Below are 21,678 nucleotides of genomic sequence, written 5' to 3' on the forward strand. Positions count from 1 at the left end.
CACTCTTATGAGTCAAAGGTCACACCTTTGTATATCCGACACACACACACACACATCTCCCCCTCCGCCACAACAACACCGGCTGTGGTAACGCATGACTAAACGCAGGGGGCGACTGGACTGACGCACGCTTAACCAGACGCAGGATATTAGAAGCCGAGTGGTTATAGAGTGAGTGAGATAATGATCAACAAGGAAGGAGAACAACCACAACTAACACAGAGGAAGGAACACACTGCTAGGTTTAAATGAAACTACTCACCACCCCCCCCCCCACACACACACACACACACACACACACACACACACACACACACACAGTAAACAATGTAGGCTTGAATGCCTTTAGCCTTTCTAGCCTACAGGCTGCTACTTAGGACTGTTAATCCGGAGGTTTAAACCCTGAGACGAGGAGCCTAGGCATCAGGAGTGTAACCAATCACCATCCAGACCTCTGTCTCCCACTTCCTTAGAAGACTACTACTGGGATAGGACATGACGACCCGACAACACAGGGAGGAAGGGAGAGAGACACGCGCACACACACACACACACACACGGAGGCAATGCTAAGGTCTACTGGCTCCAGTAGCCATTCTGCGTTAGATGCAGGCCAATAACTCTGACCTGAGGGGCGGAGCCAGGAAGTGGGTGGGGTGTGAGGCTCAGTGTATTGTGTACATAAACACAGAGGGAGTCTTGGCTGAATGCTTCCTCTGTTTGACTGTGTGCAAGAAGCCAGGAAGAGTTCCCCTCCCTCCCTCTTTCCCTCCATCCATCCATCCATCCACCCCTCCCTCCCTCCCCCTCTCTCTCTCTGCCGTAGGGAGTGTTGGATCCCGCTAATGGCGTGTTGATTATATGGATGAGTGATGCAAGGCAGAGGAGTAATTTAGTGATGGTAAAATGTGCTACACTATGGGATCCCACAGGAGATGGGGGGACACAGCCTAGGAACACAGCCTAACGCGCGCGCGCGCACACGCAAGCTTTGGCTGCATCAAAGAGGAGAGTGCAGTGCTGCAACCTAAAGCCCTGTCCCATATAGTCCTGCATACCTCCTCCACCAGCAGCCATGCCTCCTGGGCCCACATATGCGGCAGCAGTAAGGAACACGACCCGGCCCAATCTTTTCACCTCACACACACACACACACACGCGCGCGCGCACACACACACACACGCGCGTGCACACACACGCACACTTCACATCGATTTAGAGGTGCTTTAAAAATGCCGTCCTGCGAACTGCCATTGACAGTAGACATGGGCTTCATTTCAAAAGTTATTTTTTTTAAAGGGGTTTAAAATTTGCTAAACTAACTTTTTCATTGTTTTTGCATGTACATTTGAGTCTCTGATGGGCCTACTAACACACACAGTATGAAGTGAGACAACCCAGTCATTTTGTTGTGGTCAGCCGAAATGAAAACATTAGAAAAAAAGTCAGTCCCAGCAAGCCATTTAAATCTCCCGTGTCACTTTACGTCACAGTCGGGGACCTATTATAATAATCCCGCCCCCCATCTGAATACCTCCAATAACCTGCGTTTGTTTACCTGGCTATAAAGGCTGGCATTATTTGCAGGTCCCGCTAGCTAGCATAATGTCTTCACACGGAAAATGCTCTGTTCTTGGATGTACTAAGCAGCACAGATCGTCTCTCAAGCTCAAAGGACAGCAGAGCCGAGTGGATACATTTTATTATTGATGGCAACGCTCCCGCTGAAATTGGCGAAACACTGGCAGTGTGACCTAGCTTTTTTTTTGCCCAATTGCTTTTCCCACCTGGGTCAGTACAATGCAGGATTTTCAGATAAACTATTTCTGAATGATCAAGCACTACAAACTGTCTGTGGAAATGATGCAGAAACTAAGTAATTATGCTGTGTTTTTGTTTGCATATAGTAACGCTAGCTAGCTAAAACAAACTCCTCTTTTGCCTCATCCTGGATGCTCGTCTCATCATATGTTAGAGTAATGTTAGTAGAATGAAATTGTTAGACTTCTAGTTCATCGAGCGGTCATTAAAAATGATCAAATGTTAAGAAGTGGACATCATTGGATTCCCCTCGGCCTACAGAATCTGGCTTTCATTGTTTGTAGTCGAATGGTGTCATATCGCCTGGTGGTGTCTAGCTAGAGAATGTAGCTAGAGGTAACAGCATGCAACCGTGGAGATAATAACATGGGCACTAATGCCATCATGTTTAGTCAGGGAGAGAGGACAATGAAATTTGTCACACCTTTAAATAAATATAACACTCCTCATGGTTCAGTGGATTAGTAGTAGCCAGGCCAGCCAACCTAGCAGGCCTCCAGTCAGTCTCCTGCTGGTGAACTCTCTCTCTCTCTCTCTCTCTCTCTCCCTCCCTCCCTCCCTCTCTCTCTCTCTCCCTCTCCCTCGCTCAAAGAATATGAGCGAACATTAAAAAAAAGAAAAAGAAAAAAAAAAGTCTGTAATTGTTAGCATCACTGGTATCCCAGTGTGTTAACAATTAATATTGTTAACATGGTTTGTTTTGCTTGAAAGTTCATTTTGAAGTAGCTATGGATATTTGATTTGTATGTTTGAGTTTTGTTATTTGCTTGCAAGAGTTGCAATGTGCGGATATTAGTAAGTTTTATAGTGGGAAGGGGGTAGGAAATATAAGATTTTCTTCATCCTGTTCCCTTTCGGCATGGTGGTGTGTAACAATGTTGAACAGTCAAATTTGTTTTGTGGTATCTTTGTGGACACGCATCAATGTATGAATAAACGAATAAACTAAACTAAACTAAACCTTCCCGCCATCCATCCATCCATCCATCCATCCATCCATCCATCCATCCATCCATCCATCCATCCATCCACCCACCCACTGGTTCCTGAGCCACAAATCTGGGTCGAGATCTCAGCATTGGCATTATGTGTGTGTGTGTGTGTGTGTGTGTTAGAATGAGTGTGCTTGGCGCACTAGCTCAGTGGGGTCGGTGGTATGTAATCAATCCACGGGGGGGGGGGGGGAGTGGGTAGGGTGCCCAAGGGCTGGGTCATTCAATTGTCCTGTGGACGCATGTATGAACAAACACACACACAAACACAAACATACACACACACACACACAGCACTATTCATGACCTAGACATGGCAGCTGAGAGGATGCTGCGAGGCCTAGTTGGAACAACAATGATGACAACAGGACTATAGCCTTGATCTATTCTACTGGCTTCAATGGTGAGTAAGCCCTTGTAGAGAGCTTTTTAGTTAGGAGGCTGCCTACAACCCACAAACACACACACACACACACACACACGCACACACGCACACACGCACACACACACATACGCACACACACACGCACGCAAACTCTCACAATGCCATGCGTCAACAGAGCCTAGGGGTCTGGTATTTCACACACAGCCGATCTGAGTAAAGCCACAAACAGGCTACCGTCTGTGTGACACCGTGCTGTTGGTTAAGAGATATGGCCCGACGTTGCACAACGTGACCCAGACTGTGGGCTCCCAGGCTGGCCGCCTGGACCCGGTGACCCTACGGCAGCGGGCGGGGCTCCGGTCCAGATAGAGGATCCGCGGGCTGCGTGTGGGGTGTCGCGTCTCGTCTGGCGGGGTCGGGGGCCTGGCCGCGGATGTGAGACTGGAGGAGGGGACGAAGGAGGGGAGGGGGCGTCGCTCCAGTTCCTTCACCTCACCTCACCCCGACGCCAAGAGGACAGGACATTTCCTGCACCCCCACCCCTTTCACGCCCGCACACAGACCCACACACACATATACACAGTATGCACATACCCACACACATATAGTATACAGTCAAACACACACACACATATACAGTATACAGGCAAACACACATACAGCCTCAGCCTCTTATCCTCCCTCCATCATCCCACCTCCCAGCCCCGAGCTTGAACTCGCTGACTCACCTCACACACACACACACACACACACACACACACACACACACACACACACACACGGGCGCCCGTGTGGTCCTTCAGGCGACCTTCGGCGTAGCAAGCTGCTGTAGTACTGCGGGTGCACTTCTCAGTGGTCCGTCGGGACCGCGGCGCCGTTCTCCGGAGGCGTGCCTGACCGTGAGAGGCGGCCGGTCAGCCCAGATGACCAACGCGGGCCGGGCCAGGCTCGCTACAGAACCACACAGAACTGCAGGGAGGCCCACATAAAGTACAAGGGCTGGCCCTGAACTAGGGTTGCAAAATTCTGGGAATATTCACAAACTTCCCAAAATTCCCAATGGGAATTTATGAGAATGGGAATAAACTGGAAATGTATGAGAATTAACAGGAATAAATTCTGGTTTCCAGTTTATTCCTGTTAATTCCCATTCATTCCCATAAATTGCTGTTAATAATTCCCAAGGGAGCTTTGCGAATTTTGCAACCCTAGCCGACACCAGGGTGGGAATTACATGACGGCCATGGCCGTCGATGCCCCTCCCTCTGGCCGTGATGCCCCGAAAATAATTCTACCCCCTGCGGCCACCATGGCTTTTGTGCCCCTGGTACCATCTAAATCTCGAGGTTGCTTTAAAAGCATCAGTGGTCTCCAGTCGTTTTCTTGATATTCTGAAATGAATTCAATTGAGGCTACATGATATCAATAAAACGTTACACCGGTTGTATACAACTGCAGCCTGCTGGGCTTTGATGTGATGTGGAACTGGCACACGCAACCAGCTGCAAGGACTGCTGCTGCGTTGTGGTTCGTTGAGAGCGCAAGCAAGAAAACAAGGCGTGAATTGACTCTATCGATAGCTAATAAATTATGACGCCGTTCAAAATGCCTTAGCTATATAGCCATTGCCCAACTATTCTTCTTTTTCAACAAAATAATTTCCAGAGCAGAGAAAGTCTCTCATTGAGCCCGGTGATGGCTCATGTGATGGCTAGCTAGCTAACACCACAGACCACAGGCACAGCTTCAGTTAGCTAGCTACTGTAATGTTAGCTAATGTTACATTACTGACAGCCAGCATCGTTAGGTAGATAGCGGACTTATTGAGTGCTTAACTGACTCAAACCTTCCGTTTTTAATACCTGTGTAAATTGATAGCCCTACTAGCTTCTTCTCTTCTCTACTAGCTAAAAAAACTACATCAACTGAAACGGATTGTGCTGGGGTGAAGTGCATGGATGATTGTCAGGCGGTTGCTTGGCTATACTATAGTGCTACATAGCATTTCCAGTGAAGGGGCATAATGCTTGCTCGGCTCCATATGATTCAACCACGATTGCATGACTTATGACACTATTATGGAGGCATCATTTGATACAAAAAAGTGAATAAAGTAGGCTATTTATGTTTTTCATGTTTCTTATTATGACACTATTATGGAGGCATCATTTGATACAAAAAAGTGAATAAAGTAGGCTATTTATGTTTTTCATGTTTCTTATTTATTGGGCATAGAGAACAGTTGTATCTTATTTGGGTGGTAAAATTTCAGTAGACCCTTCAATTAAAGGGATCACTGAACTACTGCTTTAAAGTCATTTATTCGTAGGCTTCAAATCCTCTTATTTCACTCAATGGCCTTTGTGCCTTGGCATGTGGACTTTGTGCCCTAAGAAAATGAGTGCCAAATGGCCTTGCCCCTAAAATGATGAAATTCCTACCCTGCCTGACACTGAGAATGTCCTATTCCTAAACAAAAAACATTATGCTCTGTGCTGGAGTCCTGGCCAAGGCCCTTTATCCTGTACAGTACGTGTACCAGGTCGTTTTTAATCGCTCTCCCCAACATCAAGCCAGACCAGAGAAGGCAGAGGCGAATTAAACCAGAATGTCGCTATAAACTCGGAAAGCCTGATTAGTCGCCTTTACAACGAGGTACAACCTGTAAGGATCGTGCATTAGTGGAATGAGCAACACAGCTAAACGTGTGGGTTGCGCCCTCCAAAAAAGTGCCAAAATCCCCTTCCGTTTCCCAACTATTTATGAGGAGTTTACTTAAATAACAAAGCGACATTTCAGCCTGCAGTGCGTTCTTCAGAGTTAAAGCGTCGTTCGATTCTCACGCAGTACCGCTCCGGTGGCCGGCAGCAATGCAGCACCTCCATTAACACTGCGTATTGAGCTCCTGTCTGCTAGAGGTAGGGATGAGACGGTATGGATTTTTGCATTACGGTACGGTATCTAGTTACACGGTACGGTATTTCACGGTGTAGGGCATTTCACCTCCCCAACACACATAAAAAAAGTATTTTACTTTGAAGGAACTACAGTGCAACACATGATGGAAAATACACACTATTGTAATTAAGCTCAGTTTATTAATAGCAAGCTTATATTAAATTACAAAATTAACTGTTGCAAGCAACTTGAAATGTGAAGTTTCAGCAGCGCATTATTGTGTAATACCGTAAACGTAATACCGTAAACACAGGGAATGTCACGGTTCTAATACTGTGGACATTTTATACCGCGGTTCACGGTTTTACGGTATACCGTCTCATATGGCAAGCCGTTTTAACATTTATTAAGTAGACTGGATATTCGTTGCTGATATCTGCAACCATATTTTGCCTAGTCAAAACTCTAATTCAGGATATCTTTAATTATGTTTTGACTAGTCAAAACTCTATTTTAGATATCTGCAATGTCATTTCGCCTAGTAGATACAAACTACTTTTGCCATTCATGTGTATGGGGTACGTCATTACACATATCTACAATTCAGTTGCGGATATCCACAATGTGAATTGAGGATATCTCTAACTGAAGTATGACTAGGTGTAATTCCAGTTTCAGATGTCTATAATTTAATTCTGACTAGTCATAATTCCAGTTCAAGATATCTTTAATTCCCTTTAATTCAAGATATCTACAATGTAATTTTAAGATATCTTAAATTAAGTTTAAGATATCTTGAATTAAGTTGTAGATATCTTGAATTGGAATTATGACTAGTCAGAATTAAATAGTAGATATCTGAAACTGGAATTACACCTAGTCATAATTCAGTTATAGATATCCGCAATTCACATTGTGGATACCCGCAGCTGAATTGTAGATATCTGTAATGACGTACCCCATACACATGAATGGCAAAAGTAGTTTGAATCTACTAGGGGAAATGACGTTGCAGATATCTAAAATTAGAGTTTTGACTAGTCACAACTGAGTTATAGATATCTCTAACTGTCGTTTTGACTAGTCAGAATGATGTTATAGATATCTTGAATAAAAACTCTGTGATTATGGCTAGTCAAAAAAAGGTTGTTGATATCTGTAATGTTAATTCTGGATAGTCAGGTCTATAGTTAATAAATGTTAAAACGGCTTGACATAGTCTCATCCCTAGCTAGAGGGTGAGGGTGAAAGCGCACAGTTCTGTGTATCAGCAGTCTTCGCATTCTGAAGAGAGCCACTCACACACGCACACACACACGCACGCACGCATGCACGCACACACGATCAGATGTTGTAAAGCTCTTCTGATAGAAAGTGATGCTAAGAGGCCAAACAGGCTCTTGAGCAGCAATCACTTGAGGGCAGCCAGAGTGTGAGGGAGGCTGGGCTGGAGGGACGTCCTCTGAGAGGACAAGGGCCGACAGCTCAGGGAAGAGACTGGCACCGCTGTCCACACACAAGCCTGCTTTGTCTATTCACACCCTGCCTGTCAGTCAAACACACACACACACACACACGCAGGTCAGTCTGTCTCTCCGGGTGAGACTGGAGACTACCAGGGGGCAGTGGGAGTTCTACCCCCTCGGATGAAAGGCACTGATCGGGCAGGGGTCCCAGCAGGCGAGCCCCTGGCTCTACGCGGGGCCTCCGGCAGAAACAGGCAGACCCTCAGGGGGGAGCGGGTCACTCTCAAGCCCTGGTCACGCGTTCCGCGTCCACGAGTCCCCCATAGGATCCGCGGCGCGTGACGCAAGTTTCATTTCGTGGTCAGAGGGTGCGCGTGTGCGGACTCCGTACGGACTTTCGCGTGCCTCCCGTTGGTTGCGACCACGCGTGCTGGTCTGCGCACCCTCCACGCCGGGAGTGCACCGACCGCCGCGTCCTCCGAGCGGACTACAGGGGTGGTAAACGGAGCAGCTACGCGTCCGCAGCTGCCCGGAGTCTAAGCGAGACTCTGACCGGACGTATTGGAGCAGGAAGTCTGCTCTGCACTGTTACATATAGCGACGCCGACCGAGTATTTGTGTGAACTTGTGTGTGCGTGTGAGCGTATGAGTGTGTATGCGTCATACTATGATGACGACGCCATGCTGTTTGGCTGAGTGTGTGGGTATGGGGAGGGGCTTCTGGTTGAGATACATACTCAGCTGCCAAGGAGAAGACATCCGCCTCTATCACACACCCCCTCCCCCACAGGTCCTACCCAGGCCTTAACACAAACACACACACACACACACACACACACACACACACACACACACACACACACACACACACACACACACACGCCTTACATGCCTAAACACAGAACTCTTCTCCAGAGGTCTGAAGTTCCACATTCCATCAGGCTGTCAGATCCTCACATGCCTCACATCCTCCCACTCCCCCCCCCCCCCCCCCCCCCCCCGCCATCCCTCCTCTCTCTCTCCCCCTCCTCTCTCTCCCTCCCTTCCTCTATCCCTCCCTCCTCTCTCTCCCTCTCCCCCCAGACAGACACTATCTGCTCCTCCCTCTGCTGCTCTGCTCCGCACTGCTGAGACTACAGAAACATAACACACACACACACACACACACACACTCTGAGCCAAGGCCAATGTGTGTGTGTTTGACTGTGGATCAAATGTAATGCTGGTGTGTGTGCCACAGACTGCTGGTGTGTGAGTGTGCCTGTGTGTGTGTGTTGTGTGTGTGGCAATGCACTGCTGCATCATGGCTCAGCCGTGTCTGAACTGAGGCCTGTCTGGCTACTGCATCTGGTCTTTTAGATTTCCACCTAGTCTGGCATACAAACACATGCGCACATGCGCGCGCGCACGCGCACACACGCACACGCACGCACACGCACGCACACACACACACACACACACACACACACACACACACACACACACACACACACACACACACACACTACCATTACTCATGCAACTGATCCTTAATTAGCCCCATCATCACAGCCGAGGTGGTCAGGACCTCTCACACCATCTCAACAAACAGCTCAGAACACACACACACACACACACTATCTTTACCGCCTGCCGGGTTAAACGCACAGGTTCATTAGGCTCAGCTCAGCACGGACGTGTTTTCAAAACAAGGCGTTGCGGCGCCCAGCCAGTGCCATGTAATTGCACCATGATGGACTCGACCGCCTCAATTACAGAGCCTCTGAGTACGCTGCTGCCGGCTGCACCCTGACTGCCTAGCTGCTCACAGGGTCTGACACTAATAAACACAGCTAGCTCAAACAACTACACTGTTACAGGTTAATGGCCTCGGCTAACCCTGCCTACGGTACAGATGATGCATATCACATGGTGGGAAGCGGAGGAGAGGAGAGGAGAGGAGGAGAGTGAGGAGGAGAGGTTGTGGCCTAGCTGCCTCCTCTGACTAGCTCTCGCCGGGTCCACCCTATGCCTCTGCAGGGGGAAAATGAGCACCTTCGCAAAAGCCGCACGACACAAAAAGACCGGGCAGGAATGTCTCCTTGCCTTTTCTCTCTGCCAGTTCTGAAGATCTTTTTTTTTCGGCGCATAAAAGCTCTAAAAACGGGAATGACTGCAAATAGCCGTCTGAGAAAACAAGGAACCGAGGTGAGGGAGGTTGCGTCCCATAATAAGACTGGGAACAATGGGGGCACGCAGTAACATTAAACACAATGATGATGAGTACACTGTACTGTTCATTCACCAACAGCCTGCCGCCTCCAAGCACAGTAGCTAAAAGCTGTTAGAGTCAACCTGATGAAGACCCTTTTTATAGGCAACTGAAACGGCGTCCTAACGACAATCTGTCGTTTCAAATTGGTTCTACTTCAGTAATAGTCCACCCTAACCATAACATGATGGCGGTAGGAGCCGTTTATGAAGTGTGGATTATTTGTGAATGCAAACGATTTATTGAGTCGCTACACTATACCTGCTTCCTCCTCCAGGTACCCGGGTAGAGAGGGGTCCAGGTCCTCAAAGGACAGCTGGCTCCTCCAGCTTACGTTGCCCATCAAGCAGGCAGCTAGGGGTCCAGCTAGAGATCCGGCAGGAAGCTAGAGATCCAGCATGAATTAGGTGCCTGGATCCTCAGACAGGCAGCCAGACCATGTGTGCTGCACAGGTCAACCGTAGATCCAGTAGGAAGCGAGAGATCCAGCTGGAACAAAGTCCGGCGGTAGCCAAGCCAGTGAGTCCTTCCTTATTCAGCCGGCTACGGTGTACCGTCCCGACTAGTTCAAGATCCACAGGCAGGCCTGAATTAAGACCCCTAACTAGCTCCCCCACACAAATCAACTGTCAGGTATCCAACCCAGGCCATCCAACCGACGCTGGTTGGGTAGCAGTGTGCTGCAGTCTGTTAACGGCTGGAGGTGTGACGCTAAGTGAATGATACCAGTCACCATTCAGCTCCTCCATCGGACTAGGCTACTCATTGCAGCCAGAGTTAGTCACGCTCACGCTGACCGACACGTCTTCCTGCTTGACGCACGTCACAAAAATAGCGGAGGAGATGGTCAGGAAACAGTCCTGATACGTGAGCTGGACTAGAAGCAAGAGACAGAATAAAATCCACTCCTCTGAGGGTTAAGAGTAACAGCCAGCGGGATGAAGGGGGCGAGCAGAGCTTCGTATCCTGGTCCACTTCCAGCGGTGGGTTCTTGGTGAGCCGGTCCGGTCTGTCTGGATCGGTGAAGTCCGGCAAACGTCAAAATGAACTGATCCAGAAGAGCATAGCTGCTGGGGCTAGACAGGTCTGTTCCATCGTGACACGCCCACAGAGAGACCAGTGGTGAAAGATGCTCCACAACACTTGGGCAGGGTTCTTCCCAGTGAAATATCTCTAGAGTGGAGGAAAGCTGGGTCGGTGTCCTCCTGAGGTTCTTCCACCCAGCCACAGCTAAACTGTTCAGACACCTCCCCCTCAGTGGCTGACGAAGCCCGCTCAGCCTCGGTAAGGCCTATGGTATCTGTTAGCAGGGAGAGACCATCGTCCATATTCCACCCCGTATCCCTCTGCTCCCTCTATCCATCCATCTATCCATCCATCCGTCAAGTCATTTCTCCAGGCTCCAATCCCTGCTTCCCATCCTTCTCCCAGATGCACTCCACATACTGGGACTCAATTCCCACCAGGGCACTGCTGGTCCCTCCCTCCCTCACTACCCCCCTCCCTCCCTCCATCCACCGTCTCGTTCCCTCCAAGTCTCTCCGCCTCTCTCCCTCTCTCTCCCACAAACCTAATTACAGCACATCAGGCCTATATGGTAAGGGCAAGCCTCTCATTGCAGCAGGGATAGCTAAAATACTCCGAGCCATCACGCCACAAAATTGCAGCAAACCGAGGCGCACAGCCTGCTGAGAGTGTACAGACTCCTCGGCCTCAGAACCCACTCACGCCGGGCTTCTGGGAGCCTGAACCCAAGCTTTCATAATCACTTTAGAGCTTGTTCAGACCACTGGTGATGAGAGAACATTGGTCACAGCAAGGCTACTCAGTCTACTCACACACTGCTCCAAGGCTTGAGTAATACAGCTGCGATTACCACAACAACCATTACACATCTTGCTCCGTGATTCGGATCCACTCCAAAATTTAAATGGTTCTAAGTTGGCCCATGCTACACCCTTCCACCAAGTTTCATGAAAATTGGTCTGGTACTTTTTGCATAATCCTGGTCCAAAAAATTAATGGTGGTGAATGGCTGGCCGTGTTTGGGCGGCTCGTGGAACCGCCCTGTGATTCGGATCCACTCCAAAATTTCATAGGCCCTATGTCGGCCCCGGCTACACCCTTCCACCAAGTTTCATGAAAAGGTCTAGTAGTTTTTACGTAATCCTGTTATCACAGATAAACAAACAAACAAACACCCACCATCTCTGCTCTGGGGCAGAGGTAACGAACACAGATATGGACGGAGACAGAGACACTGACAGGCAGATGAACACACACACACACATCAGGGATGCTAAAATAAGGAGCTGATGGATCAGTTCCGCTGTGGCTGGCTTTTAGACGGACTCTGTCCGGTCAGAGAGAAGTCACAGAGCTAATAATAAAACACTGACACTATTACTAACACTGACATACCAGTAGCACCCACACACCCACACACGCCAACTGTCTCTAGGGGAGAGATGACATGAAACAAAACAACACACACGGCAACAAAGACAGAAATCTCTCAGGCTGCTTTTGTATATAAGAATTTGTTCTTAATTGCTTGCCTGGGTAAATAAAGGTTAAATAAAAAATTTAATAAAAAGAAATGAAGTGACAAACCAAAGGCCTGGACAAGCTACCATCTGTGAGACAGTCCCCTCCATGACAACAGGAAAACATCAGAAACATTTTATCCTCCCGACTGGTTTCACCAAAGTCAATGTGGAATACTGTAGCAGCTTTTCGTATTATCTAAAGTTCCTGACCCATTTCTTTGAAGGACCCCCAACCTATTCACTAAAAATACTACTGCGGGGACTGTCACCACAACTAACAGTTAGCTTACAGGCAACACTGTGGAATAGTTGCTCATTTGTTAAATCACACCACATGCTGCACACAACACACGTTATAGGCAGTACGTAGGCGTAGACAGATCGCCATTCATTCTGGCACTTCTGAAACCATAAAGACCCCACCCCACCCTCCTGAGAGCCAAGATTGTAAACACACCCATGGATATGTCACATACTTGAACAACACACACACACACACACACACACACACACACACACACACACACACACACACACACACACACACACACACACACACACACACACACACACACACAATATTCTCCTCCCAGTTAATTTTCTCACTGTGGAAGGAAAACGTTAGGATGTGAGATTGGTTTCCTGCTGTTGTTAGCTTTTGGGCGACACCAGAGGCACAGCGTTTGTTACTGTTGGAGCCCTACCAGAGGCAGAGCGTGGTGTGTGTGTGTGTGTTCGCTCGCGTCCTCTGGCCGCCCTCTGAGGTGTCATCATCTCAGTGCCTTACATAGACAAGGGCAGCCTGCACAGGCAATTTTTAAAACAGGTGACTTCCCGCCGCCAACCAGCGGAAGCAGGACAGTGTGTCCATGGTTATCAGGGGGCATGTTGAAGCGACCTGTGACGTCGGCGCAAACAACCAGTTTTCCTGTCTGAGACTCGGCTGCAGATAGTCACAAACACACCCGCAGCTCAGCTCTGTTCCCTCTCTATGCTTCTGGAATATTCTCACTAATGCATGACATGGACAGATAGCCACCAAGCACCCTGGCCTAATCTACAGTCTCTACACGAACTCCACACAGACACCCTCACTGTCTCTCTCTCTACTCTTGTCCCTCTTTCTCTCAGCGGAACGAGAGCTAAAACGTCACAAGTCCCCTCTGTCATTCTCACTGCTCATCCTCTGCCTATTCTTTGCTAAATAGTTAATGGACTGCACTTATATAGCACTTTGATTCAAAGCGCTTTACAATGGCCTCTCATTCACAAACACATTCACACACCAATGGCGGCAGCTGCCATGCAAGGTGCCAGCCTGCTCATTGAGGGAGCAATTCAGGGTTCAGTGTCTAGCCCAAGGACACTTCGACATGTGGACAAGAGGAGGCGGGATTCGAACCGCTGACCCTACGATCATTGGACGACCCGCTCTACCACTGAGCCACAGCCGCCCCTATTCCCCTGCAGTAAACAACCAGCCCGTGCCGAGGCCCTGCCGACTGCTATCCCAGCTAGTGTCTGTCTACCTGGGGAGACGTATCTAGGATCGATGGGCACATACTGGACCAGTGTGGCACACAGACAACAGGCTAACGGGTCACCTGGAAACACAGCCAGGCAATGCAGGCCGGCTGGCCACACACTGCACTCGCACAGGAAAAAAGGGGAAGTACCTGAGTGAGTGAGTGAGTGAGTGAGTGAGTGAGTGACACGCACACACACCCATCCACACCCTCTCTCTCTCTCTTTTTATTGAACACACACCCTGCCTCTCACTCTAACGCAGCTAGTATGTTCACAATCATATTTGCGTCTGGTTTAAACTGGCTGTCATGGTGGACAACAACCCCCCTCTCTCCCAGGGAAGAGCCTGCGTGTGGGGACTGTCTGCAGGCATCACTGCACACGCAGGGCTGAGTAGGGAGGCGAGGAGACAGCTGGCGGGGTGGGTATACTAGCCTAGCTGACGGGGATAGAGTTTCCGTCCAAATGCAGCCTGAGACCACCCTGTTTCCTTCCCATCTGATAGCAACAGGGCAAGGCTAGTGTTCACTGTACTGTTGGAATATCGCATCCAAATACTATGAATGGTGCACAGCAAATATGCCACGTGCACAATGGAAAAGTGTCAGTGTTTGACGGACACCCGACGGGGCGTGAGGATACACAGCCAACGTTAGTATGGTGAGGATACACACAGCCAACGTTAGTATGGTCTGGGGACCGTTCGCCAGCAGTGTAAAGCCAAGGCTGTTTATAAAGCCAAGTTGAGTAGCTGAAGCTGTGTGAAGTAAGCTTAGCGTTGCATATTTATCTGGTCAGGTCAGCTCAGCTGTGTTCGCCAGCTGTGAGGAGGAGCCGTAACTCCCTTATTTTTCATTTGACTGACTGGGATGATGTGACCGCGGCTTGGCTGATTAAATAGTATTACAACTACAAGCTAGCTTAAACATAACCCGTTAGATATGCTACCGAGCTCACAATCATTAGGGTGGTAGCTTTGCCAAAAATAACCCCAACAAACCTACAAATATAAAACGAATATCAAGCCACATTCGATGGCATTACTCAACGTTAGTCTACAGGTAGGTACAATGGAAAAGGGAAAGATGCGCTAGCTCGCTAATCTTCGCCTGCTAGCAAGCTAGCTATGTCTAGCTAACCTAACTGGCATAATAATGCCTCCCGTTACTGCGGGACTGATGCTATAGCAGCTGGAATTTAGAAGCAGCTATCATTGACGTTAGCTAGCTAACTAAACAGAAACAATCTGTTCGAATAAGACAGACACATTAGAAGTCACCACAGGCTACAAGAAGATAATTCAAGACCACCCGAACGCAGTAAGACCCCCAATCCAGGCCTACCCATCCCCAATGTGTGAGACCGCACGGTGCCCGTTGTGGAGCACAGCACTACGGGACTAGCGGACTGGGCTTACCTTGCTTGCTCTCGATTTTCCCCGACATTTCGTAGCCAGCAGTGATTTTCACTCGCAGATCAACAATGAACCAAGAACCAACGCGTCTTGAGGTGTATCCTTCGATTATTCCCGCATTCTCGGTTATCACATGAGTCCGTGGGATGAATTCGCTGGGGGTACGGCGGTGGATTTACGAGCCGCACACATTGGCGTGATCCGATGTGGAACTGTGACGGGTCCGTCTCACTGGGCACAGTCAGTACGGAGGAGCACCGGAGTCCAGAAACCAGACCCCCGTCCTCAGCATGGACACCAGCGCCTCCTTACGCCTGGAATTAGGAATCCCAATCCATCCAACAGTTTCATTTCAGTGCCAATAACAAACTACCCACATTGCCATTGATAAAACACAAATATGGACATCATACTAATTTTGAACTCTGAATTACTATATGCGTTAATGTGTCGGCTACAATAGGCCTACAGTATATTGGCAACTCATTGTATTATGTAGGACTAGTGCTCAATGGGCTACTGCATGTGCATTGTGTCTAAAACGGGTTATTTGGAATAGCCCAAAAATTGTACTATTCATGGTTTCAAATGTAGTCCTAGACCTGCCATGTTGGGGACCAACACAGGTGTTTCAAATGAATGAATTAGTTCTACTGCATAGGATTCTATGCAGTAGAGCCAATCAGATACATTGAAACACCTGTGTTGGTACATACATTTGAACCCCACGAATAGCCCACTAGGCCTACATATAGTTGGCTATACCCACGATGGCATTTTCTCACACCACAATAACTCCAGACTGTTTGTTGTGTGTCAATATTTCTACGGCACTCCTGTTCATTCGCCTGATCACAGAGCGCCCCCTGTTGGCTAATAAAACAGAGAAAGCCTGTCACACCACATTACCCTCTACAGATAATCCTGGTTGGTTTGGAGATCACATACTGCATCCAGAAACCTGTCTGTGATATATGAGCAATGGAGGCATACGTCTTCATGCTATGAATAATCGATGTGACTTGCACAGAGATCTGCATTCCCTGAGTGATCTGGGCCAGTTTGTTCAGGTTTCAGTCATGAGGGAACGAGAGCACAAGCATGTAGCCTAGCTATATTTATGCGGAAAGCTCTGTGAATCTTGGATCACCACATCTGGACTCGGCCACTTCCAAATGAGGGTCCCCTGAGTCTCAGAATGTGCTCTCAAATAGGCTACAAAATACTTGTATTTAGTATTGGCATTTACTGTAGTATTGCAATGATTATGATTCAGCTATTACAGAGAAGGAGTTTGCCCTTACTGCTGATAAAGGATTACAAATACCACACCCTGGTAACACATAGCAAGTGCAAATACTGTCTGTGGGTGTGTGCTCATAAATGCATGTATTCATATCCATGTATAAATTGTATGTGTGTGTCTGTCTGGGACAGTGTGAATGTGTGTTTCAGTCGTATAAGTAAGTGTTTGACCGTGTGTGTGTGTGTACGCGTGTGCGTGTGAGCACACGTGCCTGTGTGTGGAATGTGTTTCCAGAGGCTATGGTGAAATCACAGGAGAAAAACAACTTGGAACAATGAGTTCCTGAGCAGTGGTAGGCAGACCTGTCAGGGCAGGTCAAGGTTCCTCTCACAGATGATGACAACCTCTTAGCTCAATACAGCCTCAACACACCTACACCGCAGATCCGTCAGTTACCTGCTTGGAAGTATCAGGTGTGTCTATAAGGTGCGGAGCTCACCTACTTTCTTACGTCACCACGCAGGCAGGCAGTGCCATTCCCACTGGGCAGTAGCTATTGTAATGTTGTTTTGTCATGACTTTAACATAACTACCGGTATGTGCTGACACCTAGTGGCTGAACATACACATCAGTCCCTGTCACATCGGCACACACTCGATTCTGCTATTCACCACAGAGTGGCGGTCAAGAGCTGTGGAAGACGTGTGTGGACGAGTGAAGCAACCCTGCGCTCAGGATTACAACGCAATCACTGTTGCTAGAATGGCACCATTAAAGCAATGATATTTAGACGGGAGCCGGGTCCACCCCTCAGGATGTTTTTTGCTCCCTTTTTCCTCAAGGCTATTATTTCCTGTTAGCCCATACCTTGGGCATTCGTTGATAACGAGCACTCCCAACTTGGAGGCGTTTGGTCTCAGGGGCCAAAACAACTTTTTGGGAAACGTTTCTGGCAAAATGATGTAAATGCAAATATTAAGGTACTGCAACTGCATAAATAGGCTAGTCATAAGTATGACATTTTGCATGGAGTAGCCTATTCTGAAACATATGGGAAACTAGCAAAATAAGATTCTGGGATTTGCTGCCTTTTTATTAAAATATCTCCCTCAACATACCCCAAAAGACAAAAAATGTAGGTCCGCTTGACACATTCTTATGAAAAGTGATTATTTTCAAGCACTGTCACTGCCTCACTTGTATATAAAAACTCCCCAAGTTTATGGGCTTCAATTTAAGCCCAAGATGACTGTTCTATCTAGAAGATTACACTTGCTGTAGCCAAAGTTCTTCACTGTATCTCAAATCGAAAAAAAAAAAAATTCAATCACTACCCTTCCAAATGGGAGTAAGAATATTTCTTGTATCTAACAATATGTTAATATGTACTGCTATGCTATCTGAAGTGAATAACATAAAAAGTTAATACTATAGTAGGAAACCAAATGCTTTTGAATGGTATTCAAACTATATTTGGTGTAGCCTATATTATGCAGATAGCTTGTCTAAATCAATACACTGGTAGTGTACAATCATCCTCAAGAAGCCAACCATCAATAGAGTAAACTTTATTAACCTACAGATAATCACTCAATACAGCCAAAAGGAGAAACTAAAACTCAGCTCAAACATAAAATAGAACACATTTTTTGGTTCTTAGATCTCTTGGCTATGCTGCAGGCTACTCCGGCCACTAATCATATTCCCTTTTTTCTTTTTATAATTGCTATGAAATATGGATCTATTTTAAATTAATCAATGTATTTATTTATTTATTGCAAAACTTATTAGAAAATGAATGGAAGAGTATGTTATCTCCGACAGTGAGGGGTCTGGGTTGCTGCATGTTCAGCTCCCATACAGGTCCAACCCCAAGGAGTGAGTATACCGTAGGCTAGTGGTTATGTGTGAATGCTTAAGTGTTTATGTATCCCTAACAAAACATAACTACACAGCCTATTATTAAGTAAAACAATTATGCTGCAACATCCTTTAAGGTCAACACGGTGGATTAACTAGTCATATTCCACATGGCCTTCTCAAGCTCTTCTTTAGCCTGGGCAGTCAGGAAGTGACGTTGCCTGGATTCATAATTAGCCTACTGGTGATTCCACAGATTCCAGTAGAATTATGTCCCGGACCCTGAGTTTCATTTAAGCCATTCCATAGCTGTCTCTTCTGTTGTTTTGTTGGTGTGGCAGCGGTTGCCTGGGATACGTGATCTTGCTACATGGCATAGCAACCGTCATTGATGTCTATCGTGACTAGTCTACCAATCATCTATGTAGTGACTAGTCTACCAGTCCTCTATTTATAGTGACTAGTCTATCAGTCCTCTATGTATAGTGACTAGTCAATCAGTCCTCTATGTATAGTGACTAGTCTATCAGTCCTCTATGTATAGTGACTAGTCTATCAGTCCTCTATGTATAGTGACTAGTCTACCAGTCCTCTATGTACTATTCACTAGTCTACCAGTCCTCTATGTATAGTGACTAGTCTATCAGTCCTCTATGTATAGTGACTAGTCTATCAGTCCTCTATGTATAGTGACTAGTCTATCAGTCCTCTATGTATAGTGACTAGTCTACCAGTCCTCTATGTATAGTGACTAGTCTACCAGTCCTCTATGTATAGTGACTAGCCTACCAGTCCTCTATGTATAGTGACTAGTCTATCAGTCATCTATGTATAGTGACTAGTCTATCAGTCCTCTATGTATAGTGACTAGTCTACCAGACCTCTATGTATAGTGACTAGTCTATCAGTCATATATGTATAGTGACTAGTCTATCAGTCCTCTATGTATAGTGACTAGTCTACCAGTCCTCTATGTATAGTGACTAGTCTACCAGTCCTCTATGTATAGTGACTAGCCTACCAGTCCTCTATGTAGTGACTAGTCTAACAGTCCTCTATGTATAGTGACTAGCCTACCAGTCCTCTATGTATAGTGACTAGCCTACCAGTCCTCTATGTAGTAACTAGTCTACCAGACCTCTATGTATAGTGACTAGTCTACCAGTCCTCTATGTAGTGACTAGTCTACCAGACCTCTATGTATAGTGACTAGTCTATCAGTATTGATGGTTGGCTTCTTGATAACTAGAGATGGTTATACAGTACACTACATGAGTGTATTGACTTAGAAAGCTACGAGTGTATTGATTTGAAGCTGCAGTATATCTGCATAATATACACCAAATATAGTTTGAATACCATTCAGAAGCATTTGGTTTCCAACTACAGTATAGTAAGGCAAGGCAAGGCAAGTCAAGTTTATTTGTATAGCACATTTCAGAAACAAGGCAATTCAAAGTGCTTTACTAGAGACATTAAAAGCATTAAGACAAAGTGCAAAGTATTCACTTTCCATGTTCTTCACTTCAAATATGATAGCAGTATTAACATATTGTTAGATGCAAGAAATAGGCTTACTCCCATTTGGAAGGGTAATGATTGAAAATTCAGTTTTCTCTGATTTGAGGTACAGTGAAGAAGCCTGGGAGAAGATGGGTGAGGCAGACAGCATGCTGCCTCGTGTGGATTTTGTTTGTGATCTTTAATTTGTAACACTTAAGTTTATTAAAGAAACAACCTCTGGCTATTTTCTGCAACTTGCTTCCCTTGTCTCTGTGTGCCACTGCCATTTGTAATCTTCCCTGTCCCCTGGGTTGCCACAATACAAAGAAACTATGAGGAAGTGTGCATGAGGTAGAAGAGGAGGAAGATGTGGAGACGATGAGAGTGTGCTCATGTACCGTATCTGTCCAGACCATAATTTAAAACTTATTTAATTAAAAATATCTTTAAAAAATCATGTCACAGCACAATGCCTGAGTATATGCATTAGCATTTTTATTATGCATCCCCCTGGGCTTGAACTCTTTTTGAGGTACCTGCCATGTGAGAAGCCATAGATGGTTCCATACTGACAAGCAATCAAGGGTTGCATGTAAATGTCACAAGTGGTATGTAACATGGAGGTTTCGTCAGTTTCCACAAAATGTTTGTTAAAGGTACCACAAGGGGTAAAAGACTAAACCAAAGACTAAACAATAAAACTACTGTAAGGTACACACTCAACAGGTGGAGTACAAAAGATAAAGCAAAAGATGAGAATCCTATGCAGTAGAACTAATTCATTCATTTGAAACACCTGTGTTGGTCTCCAACATGGCAGGTCTAGGACTACATTTGAAACCCATTAATAGGATTGTGGTAGTGTATGTTTTCCTATATGAACAGCAGTGGTTTGAGGGGATGAAATGAGGACAGACTTCAAAATACTGTCAAGAATTCAGTTTTTGAGATAAAATTCAGAAGATATCACTACCATGTCATGAAAATGTCATGTTTTTCATGAACATTGGAGACTTATTGAGCGAGTATTTGCAGTAGCTACATACAGTACTGTTTACTGTTATGTACTGTACTGTTATGATTTTTTGAAGTTTTAAACTTTAGACGGTTGCTGTAGCACCACCATCAGGACTATTGGCCCACAATGCCAGTTGAGGACTTCTGGCTTAAGACTGGACCTATGTGCAAAGTTTGGTGATGTTTCATGCATTGGGAAGTCAGTCACTTCCTAGGAAGAAGATTCAGAATATTGGGAAATACAAGAGGGACTGGTAGTTGAGGCTACCCGGCCCCTAAATATTGGCAAACACAAGAAAAAAGGTAGCAAAAACATCTTGAGGGGTGGACCTGGCTCCCAGCCTAATAGGCTAATGGAATGAAAATGTGAATATGTGATAATCAGTTCAATAAACCTGAAAAAAGGAGCTTCAAAGTAAAGCAATGCCGGTAGCATGACACATTTTACACCTATAGTAAAAGATCAGGCAAAGTACAACTTTTAAAGGGTTTGCAAACTAACTTTTGCATGTACATTTGAGTCTCTGATGGGCCTACTAACACACAAAGTATGAAGTGAAACAACCCAGTCATTTTGTTGTGGTCAGCCGAAATGAAAACATTAGAAAAAAAGTCAGTCCCAGCAAGCCATTCAAATCTCCCGTGTCAAATTATGTCACAGTTGGGGACCTATTATAACAATCCCGCTCCCATCTGAATACCTCCAATTACCTGCGTTTGTTTACCTGGCTATGAAGGCTGGCATTAT

General features: G+C 46.4%; 1 protein-coding gene across 1 annotated transcript in view; it reads right to left on the reverse strand.

Annotated features, from left to right (window-relative positions):
• rapgef1b (Rap guanine nucleotide exchange factor (GEF) 1b) overlaps positions 1–15,417 on the reverse strand; it is a 53,755-nt gene extending 38,338 nt beyond the window's left edge. Inside the window, 1 exon segment of the mRNA XM_084442636.1 lies at positions 15,307–15,417. Within this exon segment, the coding sequence (XP_084298762.1) occupies positions 15,307–15,334 (28 nt within the window). The 5' untranslated portion in view covers positions 15,335–15,417.
• Between the last annotated feature and the right edge of the window lie 6,261 nt (positions 15,418–21,678).

Source organism: Borostomias antarcticus (assembly GCF_949987555.1).
Source record: "Borostomias antarcticus genome assembly, chromosome: 8".
Taxonomy (NCBI): domain Eukaryota; kingdom Metazoa; phylum Chordata; class Actinopteri; order Stomiiformes; family Stomiidae; genus Borostomias; species Borostomias antarcticus.